Source organism: Adiantum capillus-veneris, chromosome 26 (assembly GCF_014529385.1).
Source record: "Adiantum capillus-veneris isolate H3 chromosome 26, ASM1452938v2, whole genome shotgun sequence".
Classification (NCBI taxonomy): domain Eukaryota; kingdom Viridiplantae; phylum Streptophyta; class Polypodiopsida; order Polypodiales; family Pteridaceae; genus Adiantum; species Adiantum capillus-veneris.
This window is the reverse complement of record NC_140956.1, coordinates 109,501,053-109,527,076: the sequence shown is the minus strand read 5'-3', so window position 1 is coordinate 109,527,076 and position 26,024 is coordinate 109,501,053. Positions and strand designations below refer to the sequence as shown.

At 45.4% G+C, this 26,024-nt stretch overlaps 1 protein-coding gene across 1 annotated transcript; it reads right to left on the bottom strand.

Annotated features, from left to right (window-relative positions):
• Positions 1 to 940: 940 nt before the first annotated feature.
• On the bottom strand, positions 941 to 25,924 carry LOC147423993 (mediator of RNA polymerase II transcription subunit). The gene is made up of 5 exons (XM_086502136.1): positions 25,643 to 25,924; positions 1,994 to 2,093; positions 1,862 to 1,919; positions 1,417 to 1,773; positions 941 to 1,322 (listed from the first exon to the last, which is right to left on the bottom strand). The coding sequence occupies exons 1-5, from the start codon at positions 25,676 to 25,678 to the stop codon at positions 1,223 to 1,225; spliced, it is 651 nt and encodes a 216-aa protein (XP_086358262.1). The 5' UTR covers positions 25,679 to 25,924; the 3' UTR covers positions 941 to 1,222.
• Positions 25,925 to 26,024: the final 100 nt, after the last annotated feature.

The window sequence follows — 26,024 nt, the reverse complement described above, 5'->3', positions numbered from 1 at the left end:
CTCTCTCTCTAGAGTAGACACTGGACACCTGAAGAAGCTACTACCACAACAGAGCCCACATTCTCCTCACACCAGAGGTACGCTGATCGACCGAGCAATCGAGCTAGGGTGATCCAGACACCCACGACTACGGAGGACTATACAACATCGACGGAGGCTGCATCAAAGAATTCGGATCACTTTGAGACGACATGCACGACGCTCGATCAGACTACTGATCATGGAGGAGATTGATGAGATCCGCCACTAACTGATGCTGGATCTCCTATGATTTAGCTCTTTCTGAGAATACACCCACACTCTGTTATCTTAGCCCCCCACTCACTTCCACCCTGCCGATATCCTACACAAGCCCAGCTAGCTGCTAGCTCACACCTAGCAACTTAGGATTCTTTAGTATTTTTATTTTGTTACTCAGACTTTGTATCAAATCCACCACATTGTAACTTTCTAGTCTCATAGGTCACTTCAGCCGTTTCAAGACGTTAATATAACATTTCAATTCATTTCATTTCCCCCTCTCTCTCTCTCTCTCTCTCTCTCTCTCTCTCTCCTCTCGTCGGCTAGATCTTAAAGGTCTCTTGGGATAGTTTCCTACGACGTTAAAACTCTCTTCTTCTACTTCTTCTCTCTCGCGCGCGCTAGCGTTTGCAAACCTCACCGTCTCCCATTCTTCTGTGTGTATATGAGTGGGTGAGAGAGGGAGGTCGCCCCCAAGCAAACTTCAGCACTTCCATAGATTAGTAATTTTATACCTGCTACAACAAGTTATTACAACAAACCTTAAAAAAAGATTGAAACTCAACTTTCTAAAGCTCAACTTTGACACATATTCCCACTTGCCCTTGTCTCTTGCTGTTGTGCAAGATCCAAGTTAAACGAGTGGTTCCTGATCAAGATAAGGAGATTGTACATTGCACAAACTTGCAGATGGAAGGACTTCAGCCAGAAACCATGTAGACATGGAACTCTTGTGATTTTTTAACATCTACATACATTCATTCCGTCTACATACCAAACTTTATCTGGAACATCACTCGCTGCTGTTAGCAATCAAGATGGCATGCAGCACTTGGCCTCATCATTTCGAGAGTATTCCTAGAAGCATCTCAAATTTTTCAGATCGCAGCTTGTGAAAAAACTTGAAGAATAACTGAGTAAAACTGCAGATATTGCCTTGATGCCAGCATTTCTAAAGCGGACTATCCTTGGTGGTGAAAACTCAAGGCATCTTAGTTGCTCTAGATGTCAAGGAATTGGCTGCTGCAGATGCAGTTGGAACTATACCAGTTAGAACACTAGGCTTTGACAAATGTAAAAGCCTGCACCAATCAGAAAGTTGCATTATAGAGTATTTTTCAAAAGAACCATTATTAGAATCATTTTGAGTAATGCTGCATGGAAATCATGACTTACGGAGCTAAATGTTCAGCAAACCCGGAGACTGCTGCAGCCACCTCGCTATAATTATCCACAGATGCAGAAGCTGTTACTTCAACCAATTGCAGCCCTGGGGTGATAGGCACTGCCTCTTCAATCACATGCAGCTTTGGAATCTTGCAAACCGATGTAACGGAAACTGTGATAGGCACCACCTTATGAAATTGAAACTTGAAACCCATTTGAAGAAGTTCATGGTCCAACTTGTACCCAAGTGCGTAAAAAAATCGCAACGCATTGGTACTAGTTCTGCAGTTCAAGACGCTTCTAACTAAAGCAGGCATCTGATCAGCGCCCGCCCCACGCATTGCACCTCCCACATGCTTGACACTCCTGCAATCATCTTGGCAGAGAACATCATGTATGAAATAAGGTCAAATCAACGAGAGAAGAACTTGCACTAGCAGGCATGGCAGCTCACCAATGAGGCTCCTGCTGTGAAAGGTCACATAAGAGGTGTATTTCCGATGACCCTTGCCCTGCACATGTTACATTGTTGGGAAGAAGGTAAGAACAATTCCTTGTAACCTTCATAGTAGCATTTTGCACATACCCAAGTTAGGCCCACTCCTCAAGAAGAGATCATGGATCTTAACAGCTTGGCGCTGGCATCCACAAAGACCCTGTAGCAGCACTGCCAATCCTTCTACATGCTGCAAAACAATACAGTAATCTACAAAGTGAGAAGCTGAAAAACATTAGTAGGAAAGATAGGATCCTTTGATAAAAATTCAATACGATAAAAACACAGCAGCTACGGCGAGGATTACTTATAGCCAGCAGCCTTTGCCCCTTTTTTGATCTCCTGTTTGCATATTTTGAGGCAGGTCTAGCATTTATGGGCCCAAATATACCATCTACTGTGCTGGCAACCTCTATAACCTTGTCTTTTCCTTCAGCTACATGAGATTTAATGGCTTTGTCAGGGCTGTATTGTGATGTAAAGGTTAACATCTGCAACTTTACACTACAGTGACTGTGTGGTGTTAACTTTTCCCCTCCAATTATCACTCAAAATTACTCAAGCCTGTCAGGTGCAGTGGAAGTGTTTATGGATTTAGCTCGGATCTAGTACTTCGCACAAACACAAGGGACACTTTACTTCACTTGAAAACTGAAAGAAAGAGAGAGACACAAGAGAGAGAGAAGAAGAGAGATGACACCGAATGTTGGGTCCCAAACCCTCAAGGGACCCCTTCTTCTGTTGCCAGAGCAAGTACTTTCTTTATTATTGCACAATGCTGATACAATGACTAAAGGCTGAGATGCTGATGCTAATGGGTATTGATGCTATGGATGGGTACTACTGGGTATTGATGGTACTGCGGTACTGAGAGGTTCTATGTCGACGACGACGAGGTACTGATGGGTCTATGTCGACGCCGATTGATGTCGATGACAAGGTACTGATGGGTCTATGTCGACGACAATGATGTCAACGACGAGTACTGATGGGTCTATGTCGACGACGAGGTACTGTGGATCTATGTCGACGATGATGACGGGGACGGCGAGGTTCTTGATGGGTCTATGTTGACATCGATGACGACGACGACGGGGTTGTGTGGATTTATGTCGAAGACGGTGAAGTCGACGACGAGGTTCGGCGGGTCTATGTCGAAGATGGTGACGTTCAACGACGAGGTTCTGTGGATCCTTAGGCTGATCCAAGGCACAAGGGGTACTAGGTGTCGGAGTACTCTGTCGACGATGACGACGCGCTCAGGCTGAATGCCGGAATCTGCTAGCACTGTCGACGGTAAGGGACTACAACAACGACGAGACTAGGGTTGGGATCTGCAAAACGCTAGGGTGCTTGATGGCTGAAAACTGATTGCTGGCTGTTCGCTGAAAATGGTGACTTGCCGTGACGATGATGCTATGGCTGAATCTGAAAATTGTTCAGTTGACTCCGCTGTGATGGAACGACTGACTGCGACGAGGGAAGGGCTGATCTGCTAGGGGTGCTGCAGCGGGAAGCCGGGAAAGGCAAAAACACTGGCTGCCTTGGCTGAAAACGCTGATCATCAAGGCTGAAAACACTGATGGAGGAGAAGGCTGAAAACGCTAGGTGCTGGCCTGCGATCCCCAAGTCTACAGGTTCCTCTGTTGTGCTGTTGCCTCTTCTGTCTTCCACTAGCGCCCAAGGGATTTCTTTTATAGGTCCTTAGCCATTCGCCCTACCTACATTCCAACAAGGGTAAATGAAAAGTCACTTATTAATAAAATGGCTTAAGGGGCAGTTCACAAGCAGTAAATTGCCTATATGCTGAAATGTTGTCCTGTGCAAGAGAGGGTATACAACTATGACTGGCTTGGCCATGCACGTCCTACTAGAGGCTGGTGCCAGGCTCACTCCTAAGCTAAGACTCGTGCTAGACTGCAGCAGAAGCATGTCCATGTAGCGCAAGTGAAGTGCGCACGTGACAAAGCTTGCATCAGCTTTCTTCATAAATGTGTTGAATGGCTACTACTGCTAAATGAAACCTCGACACATACAAAATTGTCAAGATCTTTTCTGCAGTCCGTGGAAAAGTTCAAAAGGCTTTGGACCTGTGGTGCTTTTTATTAAACCCCAAATAACTACAACACATATGGTACTCCTCTTTGCCACATACGTTGCAAGACATTGATGCATCATACTACACTAGCTCTTTGCCTATTTCCTCACTCGTGGCCATGAAAGTGTATTTATCCGGTAAAAGTTGAGGGTATTCGCAATTGGCATACATTGTAGAATTACATAATATGAGAAGCCATGAAGTTTCGAAACATTTCGTATGAAGCAAGTCTAAAAAGTTCCAAAAGGGTTTCAATAGATCAAGAAATGCCACCTCAAAATTTTCATCAACAACCATGAGTGAAAGGCCATAAATATGCATGTGCAAAACTTTACTTATATAATGCCTTGACGTAGAGATTACTTATAAAGACTAGGAGACAGTCCAAAAACCACCATAAGTTGAGAATGCAATTAGTGTGTAAGACTGTCACGTGCACATCTAACCCTATGTGTACGTGGACAAGCTACTTCATAACAAGGGTTCAGTCCACTTCAGTTAGTAGATGCATATCCTTTGGTTGCACACAGCATGATCATCAGCATTACCATCAGATTCCATCCGGAGCATTTTACAGTGCAGAAACCCTAATTTTCCTATTTTTGCCATTTTTCACTTATTATTTTTAAGCGACTTTTGTTGGGAACTGGGTAGGGCAATTTAGAACCGCAAGTATATAAGAAACCCTAGCGCTAGCATTTCTGGCAGAAGAGGCAGCAGGAACAAGAGTTCAACAGGCACCCTCTCAGCAAGACTTCCCTCCATCAGTATACCTAGCGTTTTTGCAACAAGCAGGCCTAGTGTTTTTCATCCACAGAAGCCTGGCGTTTTTGCATGGCAGATCAGCTTTGGCAATAGCAGTCTCCAGCAAGTAGCCTAGCGTTTTTGCATCAGCCGAGCGTTTCGAATTTCCAGATCAGCCCAACGTTTCGGATTTCCAGATCAGCCTCAGCGTTTTGTAGATCCACAGCGTCAGATCAGCCCGTAGCCTCAGCGTTTTCAGTTTTCAGCATTCAAATACCGTACCGCAACCCCCAAACCTCGCAGATCTCACCTTCCCGCAAACAGATCCTCGCCGCACGGTCAAATTGGACACAATTTGCAGATTCAGCCCGAAAAACGAAGATTTCAACATCTGCGTTTTCAGCGTGTCATCATTGCATCGTCGTTGTCGCCGACATAGAGTCAGAATTTCAGCAGATAAAGATTTGCAGATTTCAGCCCTTAGCGTTTTCAGATTTCAGCCCATCTCGTCGTCGTCCTCATCGTCGTCGACATCGTCGGCAAGTCCAAAGCATTGTAGAGTTTTGTGCAATCAATAGTAGACCACTCTCGCCATAGAGAGTGGGGCCTTCGGAGGAGGGTTTGACAACATTCTGGTGTCGTATTCTTCTCTCTCCATCTCTCAGTCTCATGCACCTTCATTCACAGTGTTCACCACTTTGTTTGTGTCCATTGCACTCTCTCACTAAAGGAACGGAAGGCTCTCCCTTCCATAAGTAAAAGGAACCCTTGAGCACAGTTCGGAGCACTCATCTTGAGCAAAGTTCAACGTTCACTTCCGCTGCACCTTACATTGGTATTAGAGCTTTGACAGTGTTCTGTATCACTCAAGGAAAGAACCACAATAATTTTTTTGGCTTGTTGCGGTCGCATGTAACCCAAGTCCTCTTGGGCTTGTCAATTCCTAATCGTGTTTTGAAGAGTGACAGGAATCCCAAGAAAGAAGGGCTTGTCCAGCCTCCCCTTGTTTCTCTTTTCACTCATTGAGAGTGGACCGTGCACTTAGCGGCCGGCCAATCGACGTGAGGTGGGAAAAAGCAGCCTTGGTGTGAGCGCACGGCCGCCAACGGGTGCGCCCGCAGAAAAGAGAAGAGCTTGGGTAAGAGAAGATCCTTCTCTAACACAGATTGCAAGCTAAAGAAGAACCTCAAGACTCGAGAACCCAAGTTCCTCGTGAACTTAAGAACCCAAGACTTTAGTGTATGGTCATTACACGAAGCGGAATGGATACTTCGCATGGAGGTGATGAGCATGGCAGTGGTGAAGAAGAATTTTCCCCACCAGGAGAATTTTCTGACCCTCCCCCTTTCCCATCTACACCAAGGATTGCACCAAATCCTACGGAGGCTTTGGTTAAGTCGATGATGGACATGATGGCACACAAAGAAGCGCAACGCGTTACCTTGGAGCGTGAGCGCCAAGAAAGATAGGCATCCTCGGAGGAACGAATGGTTTGCGAGCGTGAACAAGCGCGCTTGGTGGCCGAGGAACGAAAAGAAAAAAAGCAGAAAGAAAGGCAGCTATGGAGTGTGAGCGTGATCAAGCGCGCTTGGCGGCAGAAGAAAGACAGGCAGCTATTGAGCGTGAGCAAGTCCGCTTGGCGGCCGAAGAAAGACACGCAGCTATGGAGTGTGAGCGTGAGCAAGCGCGCTTGGCGACCGAAGAAAGACGAGCGGCCTTGGACGCAGAGCGTGAGGTGCAGAGAGACCTACGCATGCAAGAGTTGGTCCGACAGGTTCTCACCTCGAAACCCGAGCCGGCCAAAGATGTTGGTGGTTCATCAAGTGGCGCAAGCCGAGATACGGACTCCAACAACCCCGTCACCAAGAAGTTGACTTTCAGTAAGTATGATGGTAAGATGGATGCTAGTGTTGTTTATTCTTGGTTGCATCAATTTAATGTTTATTTTGCGACAACTAAGAAGATAGGCAATAGCAAGGTTTTGACAGCATCCATGTAGCTTGCCAGTGATGCCATTAATTGGTACCACGCATGGCAAGACGCACAGTTGGCCGTGCACCTAGAGGAAGCTGACGAAGACGTGCCCCTTTCCTTCAATTGGGCCAACTTCCAAAACAAGCTCAAGGTGCGGTTTATGCCACCACAGTACCTAGTAGCACGGTTAAAAGAGAATTGGCGCAATCTCAAGTAGAATGGTATGCCAATCATGTCTTTTTCTAACCGTGTTTTGCAGCTCGGCACCCAATTACGCAAATCGGATGATGAGCACAAGGAGGTTTTCTTTTTTGGGTTGGACAAATATATCAAGTTTGATGTAGAAGTCTTCGACCCCGCGGATCTCAACAAGGCGGTAGCAATTGTTCTCTCCGAAGAGATGAAGCACAACAAGGGCAAGCCTAAGGAGAACAAGTCGTCTCAAAGTACCTCCCAGACTTCTCAGAACCCTTAGAATGGTAAGAACGGTAACTCTTCTAGTCAATCTTCCTCTAATTCTTTGGAAAAGAACTATAACAATGAATCTAAGGGTAAAGCTAAAACACCTGCTAAACCTAAGCTCACCCATAATGAAAAAGCCGCACAAGGAATTGTAGGAGGATACATAACGGTAGAAGAACAAGTCATTTATGCTAAGGAAGGTCGTTGTTATCAATGTCACGTCAAGGGTCACATTAAAGCGGCTTGTCCTAAGACAACCCCACCTAAAGAACCTAAGGCACCCACGGCAACCACAAGCACTTTAATGAACCAAATTGAATCTTCTCATGTCTCTGACACACACATTGATGAGTCTCTCATGAAGTGTTACTATCATGTAAAGGGTCAGCGTTTTATCATATTGTTTGATCCAGGTAGTATGCATGATGTGATTAGTGCCTCTCTTGTAGAGAGAGCCCGCCTAGAGGTTATGTCACGTGACACATCCAACCCTATGTGTCCGTGGACAAGCTACAACACGACACGGGTTCAGTCAGTCCAGTCAGTCTAGATTAGAAGTGATCTTGCACTTTTGTGAGTCTATTCGTAGACCGTGCATGCCCAGTCACTTAGTATAGATGCATATCCTCTGGTTGCACATAGCATGATCATCAGTATTCCCATCAGAATCCATCAGAATTAGTCACGGAAATTTTCCAGTGATTTAGCCTATTTTCCCTATTTTTGACATTTTTCACTTATTAATTTAAGTGACTTTCCAACAAAAGTAGGCAGGGCAATTTTGCTAAGAAAATATATAAGCAAACCCAAGTTAGCACTATTTGGCAGAAGAGGCAGCAGGAGCTCGACGCTCGACAAGCAACTTCTCAGCAGATACCCCCCCAGGAGACCTAGCGTTTTGCAGATCCAGCATCACCTAGCGTTTTTCCCCATCAGACCAGCCTCGGCTACTGCAGACAGCAAGAGCCCCAGCGTTTTTGCAATAGAACACAGATCAACCTAGCGTTTTGCATTTTGCAGAACCACGACAGAAACAGGACCAAAATTCAGCCCTACCGTTTTTGGTTGCAGATGAGCCCCGGCGTTTTCCACCTTTACCGCGACGAAAAGTCAAGGAACATTAGTGTTTTCAGTTTTCAGCAGTTAGTAACCGCAGATCAAGTCCCGAACCTCGTAGATCTCACCTTCCCGCAGCAGTTCCTCACCATAGGGTCAGTTTCCGCAAGGTTTACAGTTTTCAGCCCGGAAAACACAGATTTCAGCATCTGCGTTGTCAGCGCGTCGTCGTTGCATCGTCGTCATCGACATAGAGTCAGAATTCAATAGATAGAAGATTAGCAGATCAGCCCATAGCGTTTTTGGACAGCAGTAGAAAGATTGTAGATTTCAGCCCTTAGGTCGACTTCGTCATCCCCGTCGTCGTCATCAACATAGCCTAATCTTGCATCAGTCTCATGCATACCATTTGTACCAGATTGTGCAATCATAAGTAGACCACTCTCGCCGACGAGAGTGGGGCCTTCGGAGGAGGGTTTTACAACGTCTCTGGTGTCGTATCTTTCTTCTCTCTCTATCTCTCAGTCTCATACACTTTCACGCACAGTGTCCATTCACTTTGTTTGTGATCATAGCATTCTCTCATTAAGAACGCAAGGCTCTACCTTCCATAAGAACAAAAGGAACCTTGAGTACGGTTCGGAGCACTCATCTTGAGCAAAGCGCAAACATTCATTCCGCTGCACCTAACATTGGTATCAGAGCTTTGGCAGTGTTCTGTATCACTTAAGGAAAGAACCACAAGAATTTTTTTTTGCTTGTTGAGGTCGCACGAACCCAAGTTCACTTGGGCGTGTCGATTCCTAATCGTGTTTTTGAAGAGTGACAGGAATCCCAAGAAAGAAGGGCTTGTCCAGCCTCCCCTTGTGTCTCTTTTCACTTATTGAGAGCGGACCGTGCACTTAGCGGCCGGCCAATCGACGTGAGGTGGGAAAAAACAACCTTGGTGTGAGCGCAAGCCGCCAAGGGGTGAGCCCGCGGAAAGGAGTAGAACTCGGGTGAAGAGAAGATCCTTCTTAAACACGGTTTGCAAGCGAAAGAAAACCTCAAGACCCTCAAGCACCCAAGAACCCAAGACCCTCAAGAACCCAAGTTCCTCACGAACTTAAGAACCCAAGAACCGCAAGAACCCAAGTTCCTCGTGAACTTAAGAACCCAAGACCCCAAGAACCCACAAGAACCCACGACATGATGATTTGAATGATAAGCATGATGAGTTGCCTGAAGATGATGTGATTGTTTACAAGGATGATGTGTTAGTGGATGCTTTTTCTAGCGAAGCTAACCTCGTTGTAGATTCAATCAATCACGAAGAACCGATCTTGGCTTTCGAGCCTAGGTCCAAAGAACCCCCTCAGGAAGAACCGATCTTGGCTCTCGAGCCTAGGTCCAAAGAACCCTCACAGGAAGTATTATGTGTTCGCATGATTGATACGCACGCATTGTTCGAATGTTTCATTGGTGACTGTTTCCTGTATTTTAGTCAGCGTCTTTATGTGATCCCTTTTCCTAGGCATGACATATCGTACATTGAGCACGTTTCACTCATGAATGAGCACGAATGTATGCAGATTTTTCATGAAAAGCTGAAAAGTATGTATGTAAGGAAGTCACATTCCATGTCTCTTCCTTGGCATGACACAGTTTCCGAACAAGCACATGGAAGTATGAGCACCAAGCATGGGCATTTCCGTTGTGAATTGCCAAAGTTGATTGCTCTAGATCAAAAGAGAAAGATTCGATCTCATTGTTTGCATGTGTTTGATGAACGGTTTGGCACTCAGTCTCTTTGTTCATCTACATGGCATGCACAGTCTTTGAGGAAGACAAGATTTTTTCCACTCACTTTACATGGAATGGGTATGTTGATGTCACGTGACACATCCAACCCTATGTGTCCGTGGACAAGCTACAGCACGACAAGGGTTCAGTCAGTCTAGATTAGAAGTGATCTGGCACTTTTGTGAGTCTATTCGTAGACCGTGCATGCCCAGTCACTTAGTATAGATGCATATCCTCTGGTTGCACACAGCATGCTCATCAGTATTCCCATCAGAATCCATCAGAATCAGTCAGGGGAATTTTCTAGTGATTTAGTCTATTTTCCCTATTTTTTACATTTTTCACTTATTAATTTAAGTGACTTTCCAACAAAAGTAGGTAGGGCAATTTTGCTAAGAAAATATATAAGCAAACCCAAGTTAGCACTATTTGGCAGAAGAGGCAGCAGGAGCTCCACGCTCAACAGGCAACTTCTCAGTAGACACCCCCCAAGAGACCTAGCGTTTTGCAGATCCAACATCACCTAGCGTTTTTCCCCATCAGATCAGCCTCGGCTACCGCAGACAGCAAGAGCCCCAGCGTTTTTGCGATAGAACAGCAGATCAACCTAGCGTTTTGCATTTTGCAGAACCAAGACAGCAGCACGACCAAAATTCAGCCCTAGTGTTTTTTGTTGCACATCAGCCTAGGCGTTTTGCACCTTTACCGCGACGAAAAGTCAAGGAACATTAGCATTTTCAGTTTTCAGCAGTTAATACCCGCAGATCAAGTCCCAAACCTCGCAGATCTCACCTTCCCGCAGCAGTTCCTCGCCGCAGGGTCAGTTTCCACAAGGTTTACAATTTCAGCCCGGAAAACACAGATTTCAGGATCTGCGTTGTCAGCGCGTCGTCGTCACATCGTCGTCATCGACATAGAGTCAGAATTCAGCAGATACAAGATTAGCAAATTTCAGCCCATAGCGTTTTTGGACAGCAGTAGAAAGATTGCAGATTTCAGCCCTTAGGTCGACTTCGTCTTCCCCGTCGTCATCATCGACATAGCCTAGACTTGCATCAGCCTCATGCATACCATTTGTACCAGATTGTGCAATCATAAGTAGACCACTCTCGCCAACGAGAGTGGGGCCTTCGGAGGAGGGTTTTACAACGTCTCTGGTGTCGTATCTCTCTTCTCTCTCTATCTCTAAGTCTCCTACACTTTCACGCACAGTGTCCATTCACTTTGTTTGTGATCATAGCATTCTCTCATTAAGAACGGAAGGCTCTACCTTCCATAAGAACAAAAGGAACCTTGAGCACAGTTCGGAGCACTCATCTTGAGCAAAGTGCAAACATTCGCTGCACCTAACAGGTTAGTCAGAAATCTCCTCTCGAGGTGTTTGGCTTCGGTATGGACTCTCTCATCACGCAAGAGTGCCGTGACGTGTTGTTTACAGTTCAACAAGCTGCTTTCCGTAGAAAATTTGTCGTGACTCCTCTCTCAGGATGCGATATGCTTTTGGGCATTAGATGGTTTCGTGAGCATAACCCTCTCATTGATTGGGAGGACAACACTCTCACATTAAATGCCAAGAGTGACTCTCCCATGATCATTCGTGCTGAGGAGGGTCTGCATTCTTTGCCTCTCATTTCTCATGTGCAGGTAAAGCGTGAATTACGCGAGGAGCACAAGCGGCATTCATCTATGCTGCTCCAGTTACCCAGAGCATTGAGGCTCCAGACAGGTATTCAGCTTTATTTACAAGGTTTAAGCATCTCTTTTTGCAGGATGATCTTCCACCCCGTCTCCACCCGAGCGGCCGGAGGACCATCGCATCAAGCTTACGGAGGGGGGATGCAATGCTTACGGAGGGGGCACAGCCTGTCAGTAAGACTCCCTACCATTTGAACAAGACACACGAAGAAGACTTAGAGCGGTAACTCACGGAGTTGGTGACTAGAGGATTCTTACCTCCTAGTGTAAGTCCTTTTGCTGCCCCTATTTTGTTTGTCCGCAAGAAGGATGGTTCGTCTCGTTTGTGTGTTGATTACAGGGCATTGAACAAGATGACCGTCAAGAACAAATTTCCGATGCCTCGCATTGAGTATATCCTTGATAGGCTCAATGGGGCAAAGTGTAAAGTGTGAGCTTTGTCCTAAGGTGTGAGTCAAGGAGAGGAGAGTGGATTTATCCCACATATTGTGGAACAAGGCTGTAGAGCTACTTAAAGCTCATTTCTTGAATCAATAAACAACAACTCATTTTGCACTACATGCTTGTCTATGGTGAGCTTGTGCTAAGCTAAGTCAATACTCAAGATTGTGTTTATGAGTCCAAGCTAATCCTATCTTGGAACCTAATTCACTTGAGTGATAAGCTTGCTTACACACACTCACACACTTGCACCATGTTTCTCTTTCATCCACCATAGCTAGCATGATCCAAATCCTAACATTTGGTATCAGAGCTACGGTGTGCTAGCTAGGATTGTTGTAATTTTGTGTGTTAGTTTGATTGGCATCTCCTAATCATCATTAGGATCCTTCGTATTTCTCTTCTTCTCTTCCCATTGCATACCTTGTGACTAATTAGCATCAATTAGTCAATGTGAGCACGTTCTTGGGTTTGATTCCCTTGGGCCACTACTCTCTTGGCTAATCCTGAGGTTAATTAGTATTATGCTTAATTATTAGGTGCTTCTCTCAATAATTTTCTTACCATCTTTTGTGTTCCATTACTCCCAAGTATGGCACTACCTTGCTTTGTCACTTATGAGCATTCATAGCCAATGTCATGAGCTTCGCAATGCATCCTCCCATGCTCCAATTGGACATCTTATGGGAAAATAATTGCTTAATTAATTGTGAAAGTTTATCCCATTATTTCTTTGTGCTCTGTAGAGCAGGGAAGTGTGTTTAGGTGTGTGTGTGTGTTTAGCCTAAGAGAGCATTCAATACTCATCAACTTTTTCCCCACACCATCACCCTCTTTGTGAGCCCACGTGGTGGGAACAGCCTACTTTGGCGAAGTCAAACCCACAAGGGGCCACACACACTAAGGCGCCCAAGGCAGCACTGAAAAAGGGCGCTCAACTTCTTTTTATAAAGATTCGGGTCCGCGAACGGACGAACCCGGCCGACTGCTTTTGCGCTCGCCCGTCCGGCAGCAATTGATTGCCTGGCAAACGACTGCGAACGGCGGCATGTGACTGACTGACTGCGCGCTCCGACCGGTCAGCGGAACTCAACCCCGCGCGCTCAACTGCTCTTAAGAAAATTTCGGGTCCGTTGGGGTAAATTCCCACAGGCGCGTGTCCTTTTAGTTCTGCCCGCTGCCCGACGCCCCTGCCCGGCTGCCCGGCCGTGCCCGCGCGTGCCCGACTGCCCTGACCTCCGAGCGCTCAATCGCTTTCTAAAAGGCTTTTGGGTTTGCCCCTACGGGGCCCCCCTTCCCACGGTGCTGTCTCAAAGGCCTTACCTCACTGGCTTTAGCCCCATATCCCGCGGCCCCAAAAGCTCGAACCCTTAAGCCCACTTAAAAACCCCATTCCCGCGCTGCTCCAAGGTAAAACTCTAAGGCTTTTTTTTTAAAGCCCCCTTTTCCACAGCCTGCTGCTGCCGAGCACTCCAAGAGGCCCAAAGCCCTCCTTTCTAAGCTGACTCAAGAGCTCCAAGGCAAGTACACCAAAGCTGCAGCAAAGCTTCTACACCGGCATTCAAAGGCGGCCTCAAGCAGCTTTTAAAAGGGAGCTTCAAAGACATCCAAAGCCAACTTCGAAGGTTCATTTCAGCCATCAAAGAAGAACTCAAAGGTGTATGTGAAGGGTGACTTCACCTCGAGTGAAGAGGTACTTCACATTGGGAGAATTTTTTATTAAAGTGACATTAAAATTGAAATCTTGCAACCAAGCACAATTTTGCAAATTAAAAATTTCTATCATCAATTGTGTACAGTGTAAAGAGGCAGACACTGGCTAGGAGAGTTTCCTAAGCGAAGACCCCTCTATTGGCACAAATGGGGGACAAGGGAATAGAGAAATTCAATGGGGAGGGATTTCACACTTGGCAAACAAAATTAAGAGGCTACCTTATGAAAAAATGTTTGTGGTCTGTCATTAGCATTGCCCTCGAGCAACAAGCCGAACCCGATGGAGTGCACACTAGGACATCTACACTCATAGTAAGTGCACAAAATTTGGCCAAAGATGAACAAGCATTGGGAATTATCATCACTTCTTTGCATGATAACTATGTGCATTTCATAGATGAATATAAGCATGCACATGAAGCCTGGCATGTCCTAGAAAGCAATTTTGGAGCTAGAGCCAAAAGAAGCAAAGTTAGTCTTAAGAGACAACTTTACAAAGTTACTATGCTTCAAGGGGAGGACATTGCTAGCTTAGTGAACACGCTTAAGAGCATTGTCACGCAGCTCACTTACATCGCAAGTTGAAGTACCAGAAGATGACAAAGTGGCTATACTTTTAAGTGCACTTCCACCTTCTTATGTTATCAACTCAATCCAAGCAAAAGAAAGAAAGCAAAGAGGTTCACTTACCCCATCAAGAGGAGTTTTCATCGCAACATCTTCAAGGGGAAGATATTTGCCATCAACATCGACAAACGGACGAAAGTGTTATGAATGTGGAAGAATGGGACACGTAACGAAAGATTGCTACACAAACAAACCTTGCAACAAATGTGGTAGGAAGGGACACCCTCCTTCTCGGTGCTACTCAAGTGGAGGCAGTAGCAGTGGAGAAGGCAGCAGCAGTAGAAGCAACAGCAGAAGCAACGAAGGCAAGAAACCTGACAGAGGATCAGCTCACATAGTAGAAGACAAAAAGGACGAAGACGAAGGCAGCGTTTGGGAAAACCCATTTGAAGATGCAGACTCTCTACTTGTAGGGGAGGACTTTTTCCTGTGTGGATACCAGCTTATCATCCTGTGTGGATATCACCATCCTTTGTGAACTTTATTTTCCTGTGTGGATATCACCATCCTGTGTGGATTTTGTTAGCCTGTGTGGATCATGCATCTTCAGTATCTTGTCTTAGTCCAAACCTCAAGGGGAGGATTGTAAAGTGTGAGCTTTGTCCTAAGGTGTGAGTCAAGGAGAGGAGAGTGCATTTATCCCACATACTGTGGAGCAAGGCTGTAGAGCTACTTAAAGCTCATTTCTTGAATCAATAAACAACAACTCATTTTGCACTACATGCTTGTCTATGGTGAGCTTGTGCTAAGCTAAGTCAATACTCAAGATTGTGTTTATGAGTCCAAGCTAATCCTATCTTGGAACCTAATTCACTTGAGTGATAAGCTTGCTTACACGCACTCACACACTTGCACCATGTTTCTCTTTCATCCACCATAGCTAGCACGATCCAAATCCTAACACAAAGGTCTTTAGCAAGGTCGATCTCAAAAGTGGATACCATCAAGTAAGGGTATTCAAAGGCGACATCTTCAAGACCGCTTTTCGCACAAAGCGAGGGCAATGGGAGTACGTGGTTATGCCTTTTGGATTGACAGGTGCTATGGGTACATTTAACCGTCTCATGGTAGGCCGTTTTGGCGATATGGTTGGTGTATGTGTTCATCTTTCTTGATGATATTCTCATTTTTTCTGCATCATGGAAACAACATGAAAGGAATGTAGAAAGAGTATTGACCCGTTTGGATGAGTGTCAATTGTACATTGCAGCTAAGAAATCTGAGTTTTTTCTCACTGAAGTTACTTATCTGGGTTATATCATTTCTGCAGAAGACGTCAAGCTAGACCCCGCCAAGGTGGAACAGGTACGTAATTGGGATTTTCCTAAGACTGCATATGATGTGCGCTCTTTTCTTGATTTATGTCAAGCATATAGTTCGCACATAGAGAATTTTGCACACATTGCCGCAACTATGAATTACGTTTTGAAAGTGGTAAAGACTCGATGTCAGCGCGTGGATTTACCCGAAGCAGCCATTGAGGCTTTCGCAGCCCTCAAGGTTGCGGTGACAGAAGCGCTATGTCTCATCCTTGCCTCTTGGGATAACCCCTTTGAGATATGGACGAATGCGAGCAATGTCGCCATAGGCGATGTGCTTCAGCAGCATGGTCGTCTAGTAGCTTTCCTTAGCCAGAAGCTCAATAGTGCTGAAAAGAACTATTCAGTTTATGATAAAGAACTTTTGTCTGTCATTCACTCTCTTAAGCATTGGAAGCATTTTCTTTATGGTAGAGAGTTCACAATTGCACAGATCACCAAACCCTCAAGTGGCTCCAGTCTATGCCTAGTGCACACAGGATTGATCGCCAAGCACGGTGGTCACAATGTTTTGAGCAATTTAGAGGTTCGATTGAGTATGTGCCTGGAAAAGCTAACCCTGTTGCAAATGCGTTGAGTCGCAAAGGCCAGATTTTGGCTCTTGAGTCAAGATCCACAGTTTCTATTCAGGGTAACTCCTTCCATATCCACATACAAGGCTAGAAGATCTTGGTACTTAAGATCTTGGTATGCATAAGAGGTTAGGGATCCTATCTCTAACTCCTTCCATATCCGAATACAAGGCTAGAAGATCTTGGTACTCAAGATCTGGGTTCTCGTGTATCCGATGTCGATCTTCCTTCAAAGACATGGCAATGAAGATGGGATCTGGTAAGTCCATGGGTGGGACTCAAAGATGCTTTCAGGAAAAAAAAATTGGGAGAGGTTCTTTGGGTTCTTTGGTTCAACTTAGGTTCTTCCCTTGAGTTCGGAAAGCCGAAGCACACACAGAGCTCTGATACCAATGCCAAGTGCAATGGAAGAGAATAAGGATTTGCTTGGATCTAGTACTCCGCATACAAACACAAGGGACACTTTAGTTCACTTGAAAGAACTGACTGAACTGAACTGAAAGAGAGAGACGAGAGAGAGAAAAGAGACGACACAAGGATGTCAGGTCCCAACCCTCAAGGGTTCCCTTGCTCTGTTGCTAGAGCAAGTACTTTCTTTATTCTTGCACAAAAGCTACTACAATGACTAAGCGCTGAGATGTTGATGCTAAGGGGTACTGATGCTGTGGTACTTGATGACGATGATGTCGACGACGACGATGGAGACTGTGACAATGACGACGATGATATCGTCGTCAAGTCCGAGATCTGCTACGATGGCGACAAAGGTATCGTCGTCAAGATAGGGATCTGCGATGACGATGACGCAGGTGTCATCGTCAAGATATTCTGCTATGAGTCTACTACTGTGGCGGCTGTAACAAACTTGGACACTCCAAGTCAAGAATCAACCGCGACAGCACCAAATAACCACTTCAAAACAATTCACAGATCACAATAGATTTGCACTGGCCCGGCGGAGTTCCGTGCCTAGAGATATTGGCCCCAAAGACTCGTGCCCCTTTCGGTATTTCTTTTTGTATTAATCAATCATCAAAGTACAAGAGAGCGGTTAGGGTTTCACTCTCAGACTCTGCGTCCAGATGCTCTGAGAAGTGAGGCCCTCACCACTAATTTAAAGGTTACAAGGGATGCCCAAAAGCAGAGCCCCAAAAGCTTTCAAAATCAAAAGCATCAGTTCTCTCTCTTAGAGAGAGTCTCTTTTTTTTTAATTTAAAAAAAAAGCAAGTTCTCTCTCTTTCATGCAAAAAGCAACGCCCAAAAGCTGTCAGGAGGGTTTCTGGCAGAAATTAGGGTTTTTGCTGTCCGCCACGTCATCACTTTGTGACATACCCCCCTCTTGAAAACATTGTAATCGACCGCGATTACGCCTGCAAAACCGACAAAAGCCATAAACCGTCTTAGCATACACTGACTGTTAGTACCTACGTACTAGGAACACACATCTACAAAATCGACAGTCACATCACAGGACATCACTAGACATCACAGGACATCACATGACATTCAACATTCATTCGGATCTTAGACCATGATTTATCGGCAATGTAGCTAGCAATCACATCTAGGTCCAATCGGGACCTCATCGATGTCCGATTGACTAACCCTATTGCAACCATGTCTATTCGAGATCAATCAGACCAAAATGTTGCAGTCATTTCGGCTATCAGTTCCTGCACTCACAAGAAGTCAAGAACAAATCAGTATCATTATCAGGAATTCCATTTCATAAAGTCATCCAACAGAATACTGTCAGCTCTCAGTATCTCTGAAGCTCAAAGAGACATCAGTGACTTTAGTTTCAAAATCGAGGCATCTGTTGACAAAGGAGTGGAGTAACTCCCCTCTTGTGCATCCCACTGCACCAGATCTTCGGCCAAGCTGAATTCTGGGTTCCATTTGGAGTAGACTATGCTAAACCAAAAGCATCGAGGTAAAGTTTCACAATTTGAGGAGTATTGCTAGGTCCTCCTCCTCCATCCACTTCGCATCAAGTGCAGGATAATTCTTGAACTTAACCAAGAACCGCCTTCGGACTTTACCCTTATTCTTCGTATCCTTATGTGCCAAAATCTGTTCAGGAACAAGGAATCTCCTCGTTTTCTTCCACTTCGGGTTGCTCATCAGGCTCCCCATCATCAGGCACATCACCTTTAAAAGGTTTCAAGAGATTCACATGAAATGCATTGTGAAACCCTCCAAGTATCTGGCAGTTTCAGTCGGAAGGAGACTTCATTATCTTTTAGTAATCTGGAAAGGGCTGTAGATCGCATACTAAGTTTGGAAAAGCCTCTCCTCCCTTGTTCTTTCGTAGGCGTGCCTTCTCAAAACATAAGAGCACCCAATCATCCTCCTTCAATTTCATGTCGCGACGATGGCGATCCGCTGCCTTCAGCAAAGTCTCGCGAACCTTGGCAAAAGCCGTATCCAGATCTCGCGTATATTCATCCGCTTCAAAGATCTTATCTTTCGTGCTCAGGAAGGGTGGAACCTTTGCAGCACCTTCAACAATCTCAAATGGCGCCTTTCCGTCGACGAGTGTTATCGTGTTATTGTAGGCAAATTCCACCAAAGGTAAATATCTTTTCATTTGAGTTTGATCTGAGATATAAGACTTCAATAAATCTAGAACCACTGAATTGGCAATCTCGGATTGCCCATCAGTCTGAGGGTGGAACGATGATGAGAACTGCAACCGCGTGCCAATGTTCTCCCAAATTGCCTTCCAAAACAAACTCGTAAATCTGGGGTCTCTGTCGGAGACAATTGTCTCAGGCATGCCATGTAATCTGAAAATCTGGGCCACAAACAGTCTCGCTAAGTGATCCAGCTTGACTGTTTTCTTCCTAGCGGCGGGTGGGTATGGGTAAAGGTTGTAACAATCCCTGTGCTTTATGCCTGTTAAACTTGACCTTCTGGCATACCAAGCAACTGCGCACAAACTCTTCCACATCTTTCTTGAGTCTCGGCCAAAAGAAATATCTCTCTACCCCTTTCATGGTGGTAGCAATGCCGCGGTGACCCGTAAAAGGTGGACAATGGCATTCAGTCATAACCTTTTCCCTCAATGGCTGTGTAACGCACAACATAGTCTTTTTCATCAAGTAGCCTTCCCGAAGGGAGTATCCAGCTACTATCTCCCCATCCCGTATCCGTGTGAAAATATCTGCAAAATCTGTATCTGTGGCATACTGATCGACCATATCCTCGAAGCTCCTATATGTATCGCGGAAATAGCCAGAACCAACGGTTTCCGAGACAAAGCAGCTGCCACCACATTCTTCTGTCCCTGCACATGGACAATTGGAAGTGGAACTGTGACAAGATGTTCGCCACCGCATCTGTTTTCCGAAAGCTGTTTGTGAAGAAGTGCGCAAACTTGATGCGTCTGCTGTAAAGACAGTAAAATCCGCTCCGAGTAGGTAATGCCGCCACTGAGTAGAGCATGGAATAACCGCCAAAAGCTCTTTCTCATAGATCTGTGCTGTATCTCGGCCTAGAGAAACAAACGGCTCTCGTAAGCTATGACATGGTTCTTGCATCAAGACCGCAAGACACTACGACCACAAGCATCACAAAATACTTCCAAATGACTTCTGCAAGTCGGCAAAGTCAAAATAGGTCCCATAGCCAATTTCTTTTCAACGTCTGAAAGGTAGTCACCTCTGGGGGTCCCCACGAAAAAGGTACTCTTTCTGTGTCAAGATATGCAAAGGGGAAGCAACTCTGCAACCTTTTCGTATGAACCGCCTGTAGTACGAACACAGTCCCAAGAAGCTTTTAACTTCATGGACATTCTTCAAGTCGGGCCAATTACGGATAGTCTCTATCTTGGCCGGATCCATTTGCACTCCTGCGGTGACACAATGTGTCCAAAAAGTGTATCTCTGGTAGGAAAAAATCACTTTTCTTTGCATTAATCACTAACTTGTTATCTCGTAATGCCTGAAAGACCTGAAGCAGATGATCTCTGTGTTCTGCCTCATTCTTGGAGACAACAATGATGTCGTCAAAGAAAGCCAACAAATAGCCTGTACTCTCGAAAAATCCTATCCATCATCCGGTTAAATGTCGCAGGAGCATTGGTTAAGCCAAAAGGCATCACCAAAAACTCAAATAACCCAAAAAGTCGTCCGAAAAGCTGTCTTGTAGACGTCTCCCGGTGCTATTCTGATCTGATGATATCCACTCTTCAAGTCAATCCTGCTAAAGCATGAGGATCCCTGTAACCTGTCGAGTATATCATCGATCCTAGGAATCGGAAATCTGTTCTTGATGGTGATTTTGTTGAGAGCTCTATAATCGATGCACATTCTCCAAGATCCGTCTTTCTTCAAAACCAAACAATACTGGAGAGCAATACGGTGAAGTACTAGGTGGACAAGACCCTTTTCCAAGAGGTCTTTCACTTGGTTCTTAATCTCTTCATTCTGTGCGGCTCACACGGTAGGGTGGCCGGTTCGGTGGTGTACTACCAGGTATCAGATCAATGGTATGATCTTCAGGACGAGCAGGTGGTAACTCTCCTGGCAGGCCTTCTGAGAAGCAATCGGTGTGAGAGTGTAGAAAATCTTGGCGTTCTTTATTAAGTTTAGACATATTTGTCCTATCATCATCACTCAACTCTTTCATAAAGATCGAGTAAACAAACAGACTGGATTTCATTAATTTTGAAATGGCCGAAGCCGATATAATAGGGACAGACTCGCCTTCAGTTTAATATCAAGTACAATTGTTCTGTCCTTTTCTGTAGTCAAAGTCGCTTTTTCTCCCTCGGCGATAATCGACCACGGCGTTGTTCTTGTGGTCCCAGGGAATCCCCAAGAGAACATCACAACCCTCCAAAGGCATTATGAAAGAAGTTCATGCCAACCCAAATACCCCTGACAATGCAACCGAAGTTTGCAATGACAGGTGTAATGGCTACGTCCCTGCCGGGTGCCGCTAGAACTGCCTCTGCAAGTGGTCCCATCCGATCAGGAGTTAATCTCGAGCCGCGCCGCCAATTCCGGTGAAATGAAGTTGGCCTTGTAATGGCTACGTCCCTGCCGGGCCGCTAGAACTGCCTCTGCAAGTGGTCCCATCCGATCAGGATATCTCGAGCCGCGCCGCCAATTCCGGTGAAATGAAGTTGGCCTTGGCTCCTCCATCAAAGAAAATCAGGGCCTCTTGATCTTTCACTTTGCCCCAAGCTCGGCAAAGTTCTGGACTCTCATCATGGTGTCGGGATCAGTACCCACACAATCTGGAACCAGTCCAGTTTTCATCTTGCCTTTTCGTACACGGTCCTCAGCTGCTCTCGAACTTCAGGCCTTTCGTCTCCTTGTCATTCTGTTCTTTCTGTGCCTGTTTACGGCACTTCGCGGAGATATGTCCCAGTTTTCCCCGCATCCAAAGCCTTCCCCTCCCTGATGTAGCGAGTCCGCTCTGAGGAGTAAGTCTGGGTCGTCATCGTTTTTCTCTGGTTTGCTCTTTCTTTTTTCTACTTCATTCCAGAAGTCTGTCCGGGTCGTGTGTCATGACCTCATCTGTGGGGTAGGTCTGGTTTGCTCTTTCTTTTTCTATCAACTCCTGAATAGAAGCTGACTTCTATTCCAAGCAGTGGTCTCGGATCTCTGTAGGTAGACCCAATGTAAAACCGCTCAATCTGTTCTCTGAACGAGATCTTCTTGAATGAAGAGGCAGGTAGAAAAGAGTTCCAAAATCTTTCCAAGTAAGAATTCACTGTATCGCTCTTGGTCATCCGGAGATGGTTCCAAGCAGCTCGTATATCTCGCTCAAACTCTTGAGTCAACCAAGAAGAAATAAAAAGCCTCTTGAATTTCAGCCATGTAATTGGCACAGTCTTGCTTAATAGAAGCGTGGGCCACCAAGTGCAAGCATTCCCCTTAAAATAAGAGGCAGCTCTCCGAATCTTGGAGTGCTCTGAATAGCGTCCTTCCGCGAAAGCGATGTCAAACTGCTGTATAAAAGACAAAGCCTTTGAAGCATCGGAGTATCCCGAAAAAGTATCAAACTTAAGTGCTTGGCCACCTTCCTTAAACTCTCGGACTTTCTTGCTTTTATCTTCGAGAAAGTCATACTGGTTGGCTTTGTAAAAATTCCTCTTGTTTGCATAAAAGTTTCCGTTGTCACAGTCTGAACTGTCCGTAAACGAGTCCTCTGTAGAAGTGTCACTCACTGGGCGAGACCTAGATTTCCTTGCCTTTTTCTTGCCCTTTCCGAAGCGTTGTTTCTTGCTTCGCTTTTTGCTTTTCCTGTCTTCTTCGCTCGAGTCTGAAGAGCTAGAAGAACTGTCAGAAGAAGAAGAAGAACTGGGTAGGCCTTCAAACTTGACGCGCTTCTTCAGTTTCTTTGCTTTGTCGAATGTCGACTGACGACCCAAATATCCCGGGAAGTCAGTACCTTTGTTCTGCTTTTTGCCGTGCTTTTTGCCTTTCTTTTGCACGTCGAAAAGCTGAGCAATCCGTGCATCAACCACGTTCTCCAGCTCCTTCTCCGTATATTTCTTGGAGGCAGAAGGTTTCTTGAGAGCGGCTTTCGAGAGAGGTGTTGTGGTTCTTTGCCACTCCCTCTGTACCTCTATCAAAGAGGTCTGGTTCATATATTTTGCCATCTTCGGGTCCTTGGCAAAATTGAGCATCATCTTTGTTGCATCGCCAATCAATTGACGACGCTCCATCTCTCTTTGCTCCGCCTGAGTAGGCCGAGGCGGGCCATACTCTCTGTCTGAATCTTTGTTGTGATCCCAACCCGCATCTCCAGATGCAGAGGGAGTCGACTGATCATTGCCTGAAGCCATAGGTGCCGCGGAAAAAAAATTCGGGGATCGGATTTCCCGTAGAAGAGAAATCGGTCGTGCTCTGATACCACTGTAACAAACTTGGACACTCCAAGTCAAGAATCAACCGCGACAGCACCAAATAACCACTTCAAAACAATTCACAGATCACAATAGATTTGCACTGGCCCGGCGGAGTTCCGTGCCTAGAGATATTGGCCCCAAAGACTGGCGCCCCTTTCGGTATTTCTTTTTGTATTAATCAATCATCAAAGTACAAGAGAGCGGTTAGGGTTTCACTCTCAGACTCTGCGTCTAGATGCTCTGAGAAGTGAGGCCCTCACCACTAATTTAAAGGTTACAAGGGATGCCTAGCAGAGCCCCAAAAGCTTTCAAAATCAAAAGCATCAGTTCTCTCTCTTAGAGAGAGTCTCTTTTTTTTTTTAATTTAAAAAAAAGCAAGTTCTCTCTCTTTCATGCAAAAAGCAACGCCCAAAAGCTGCCAACGCAAATTGCGGCGCAATTTCCGGAAAACCCGTACAACCCTGCCACGTGGCACTGGCGCCAGAAATTAGGGTTTCAGCCAGCAGTTAGGGTTTCCAAAAATTAGGGTTTGCTGCGAATTAGGGTTTCTGGCAGTTTTTAGGGTTTGCAGGAATTTTAGGGTTTCTGCTGTCCGCCACGTCATCACTTTATGACAGCGGCACTGCAGCTTGGATTTGCAACCGCCGAGTCGCACTAATGTTGAAATGCAAAAACGCTGGCTGATCTATTGAATTCTGCAAACACTAGGCTGATCTGGTACTAGATGGGGAATCTAGCAAGCATTTGCAACCGGAGGATACGGGTTCTCGCGAGGCTAAGGCTGAAAACTAGAAACGTTGGGCTGTCTGCTGAAAACTGAAAATGCTAGTGGCTGTGGGCTGAAATCTGGAAACGCTAGGCTGATCTGGGTCTTCTTCTTCTTGAGAAAACGCTAGGGCTCTTGCTGAGGTGCTGCCTGACTGTTGAGTGCCTGCCTCCTTGTGTCCCTGCTTCTTCTGCTTCTACTGAGTGCCCAATGGGTTTCTTTTATAGATCTTTAGCAATTTGCCCGACCTACTTTTTCAACAAACTTACAAAAAGAATTCCAAAAGTCACTTTTATTAAAATGACTTATACGAGGTGGTTCACGTAGTAAAATACCTGCATGATGAAATGACTGTTCTTGTGCAAGAGAGGATATGCAACTGACCGGCTAAAGGCTCACAAAGCGCTAGGCTTAGTCCTAAGCTAGTCTATGACTGATGATAGAATATGGCAGAAGCATGTCCACGCAGTGCAAGTGAAGTGCGCACGTGACATTTCTGCAAAACTATGTTACCCTGTATCAGTGCCATTAGGGTTGGGGCTACTCCAAAGAGTTGAATAGACTGGAGTTTGTTGAAGGCTTTGCAATGGTTTGAGAGAGGCCTTTTGTGGCTGGAGTTTTTGAGTTTTTTATGGTTGTTTTTATATATTTTGATTACCATCAAGTGTTATTTCAAGAGTTGATCAGCAAATTCAACAGCTACTTGCAAATATTTCTCTAGTGCCTTCTTTGTTTGGGGACTCTCGGCCTTTTAACTGGCATCTCGGTCATATTAGGATGAGCTGCATTTCTGCTCGGTTTGTTTATGCCTTGCTGCAATCTGATGTGTGGATTGTGGCTCATGAAATCAATTGTGGTCGCTCTCCGGATCTCAATTGTGGTGGCAAAAAACACTCTCTCGCATTTGGAAGAATCACTTACCACTCAAGGAGTAGGTGCTCTACTGGTTGGTACTTTGTTGCATGCACGACGCATTGCTTCCGCTCGTTGTGTCCGGCGTCATGGGGTTGACGAGTCAGTTACACATTTGCTTTGGGATTGCCGTTGCTCCCGGACTTTCATCAAGGAGGTGTCCTTTGCTACGCACCTTCGTTTCCCATCTGGAATCTTTCATAGACGATTTTGGATCTAAGTTCTTCAACCGCCACATCTCCGTTTGAGATCTTCTTCAGTTGGGTCAAATTTTGGGTTATGTGGACCAAATGGCATCAGCACAACTTCCAAATGTTTCATGCTTTAGAAATTGGCTTACTTCAAGTTTTCCCTTGGACAAGCCCTACATTGTGCTTATGATGTGGCAAAATCTCTCTTGAAGCTTACGGAACATCATAATGTACTTTTTTACAGTGGGTTTGATTGTTTCTAGCTTTCGGAACATCATAATGTACTTTTTTACAGTGGGTTTTCCTTGTTTTGAGGTTTCCCACTTGTAAATTAAATCACGATTTAAAAAAAAAAAAGTGTGTGTGTGCGGCCTACTCAAAAGCACGTGACACGACATGAGTATGAGGGTTCAACCAGAAGCTATGCAGTGCTTGACCTATAAGTGTCCTCAATTGCTACAGCAGTATATTCAAAGCTTGCATTCCAGTGTAAAATAAAGAAAGACAAGAAGTCATAGTTACCTGAGTCTCAATGATGCCCTGCATTATACATTCCATGTCTGCGCTTGAACTCACAGCCTCTCTAGCTCTGATTCTCTCTCAAGAGCAAGAGAAGAGGGTGATGAGCGCCGCTCTTTTAGCGCGATGGTACGAATCACCAAGCTGCCTCTTCCAATGTCTGCGGTAGAACAGTGCGTGTTTCTCCCATATGAGCTGCTGTCCGACGAAGTCTCACACTCAAGACTTGCTCGACGGGCGGGGAGAGAGAGAGAGAGAGAGAGAGAAGAAGAGAAGTTTTTAAAATTTAAAGGCGTCGAGAGCCCTCAACGAGAGAGAGAGAGAGAGAGAGAGAGAGAGAGAGAGAGAGCACTTATTTCTAGTGGATCGCATAAAGAACATGTCT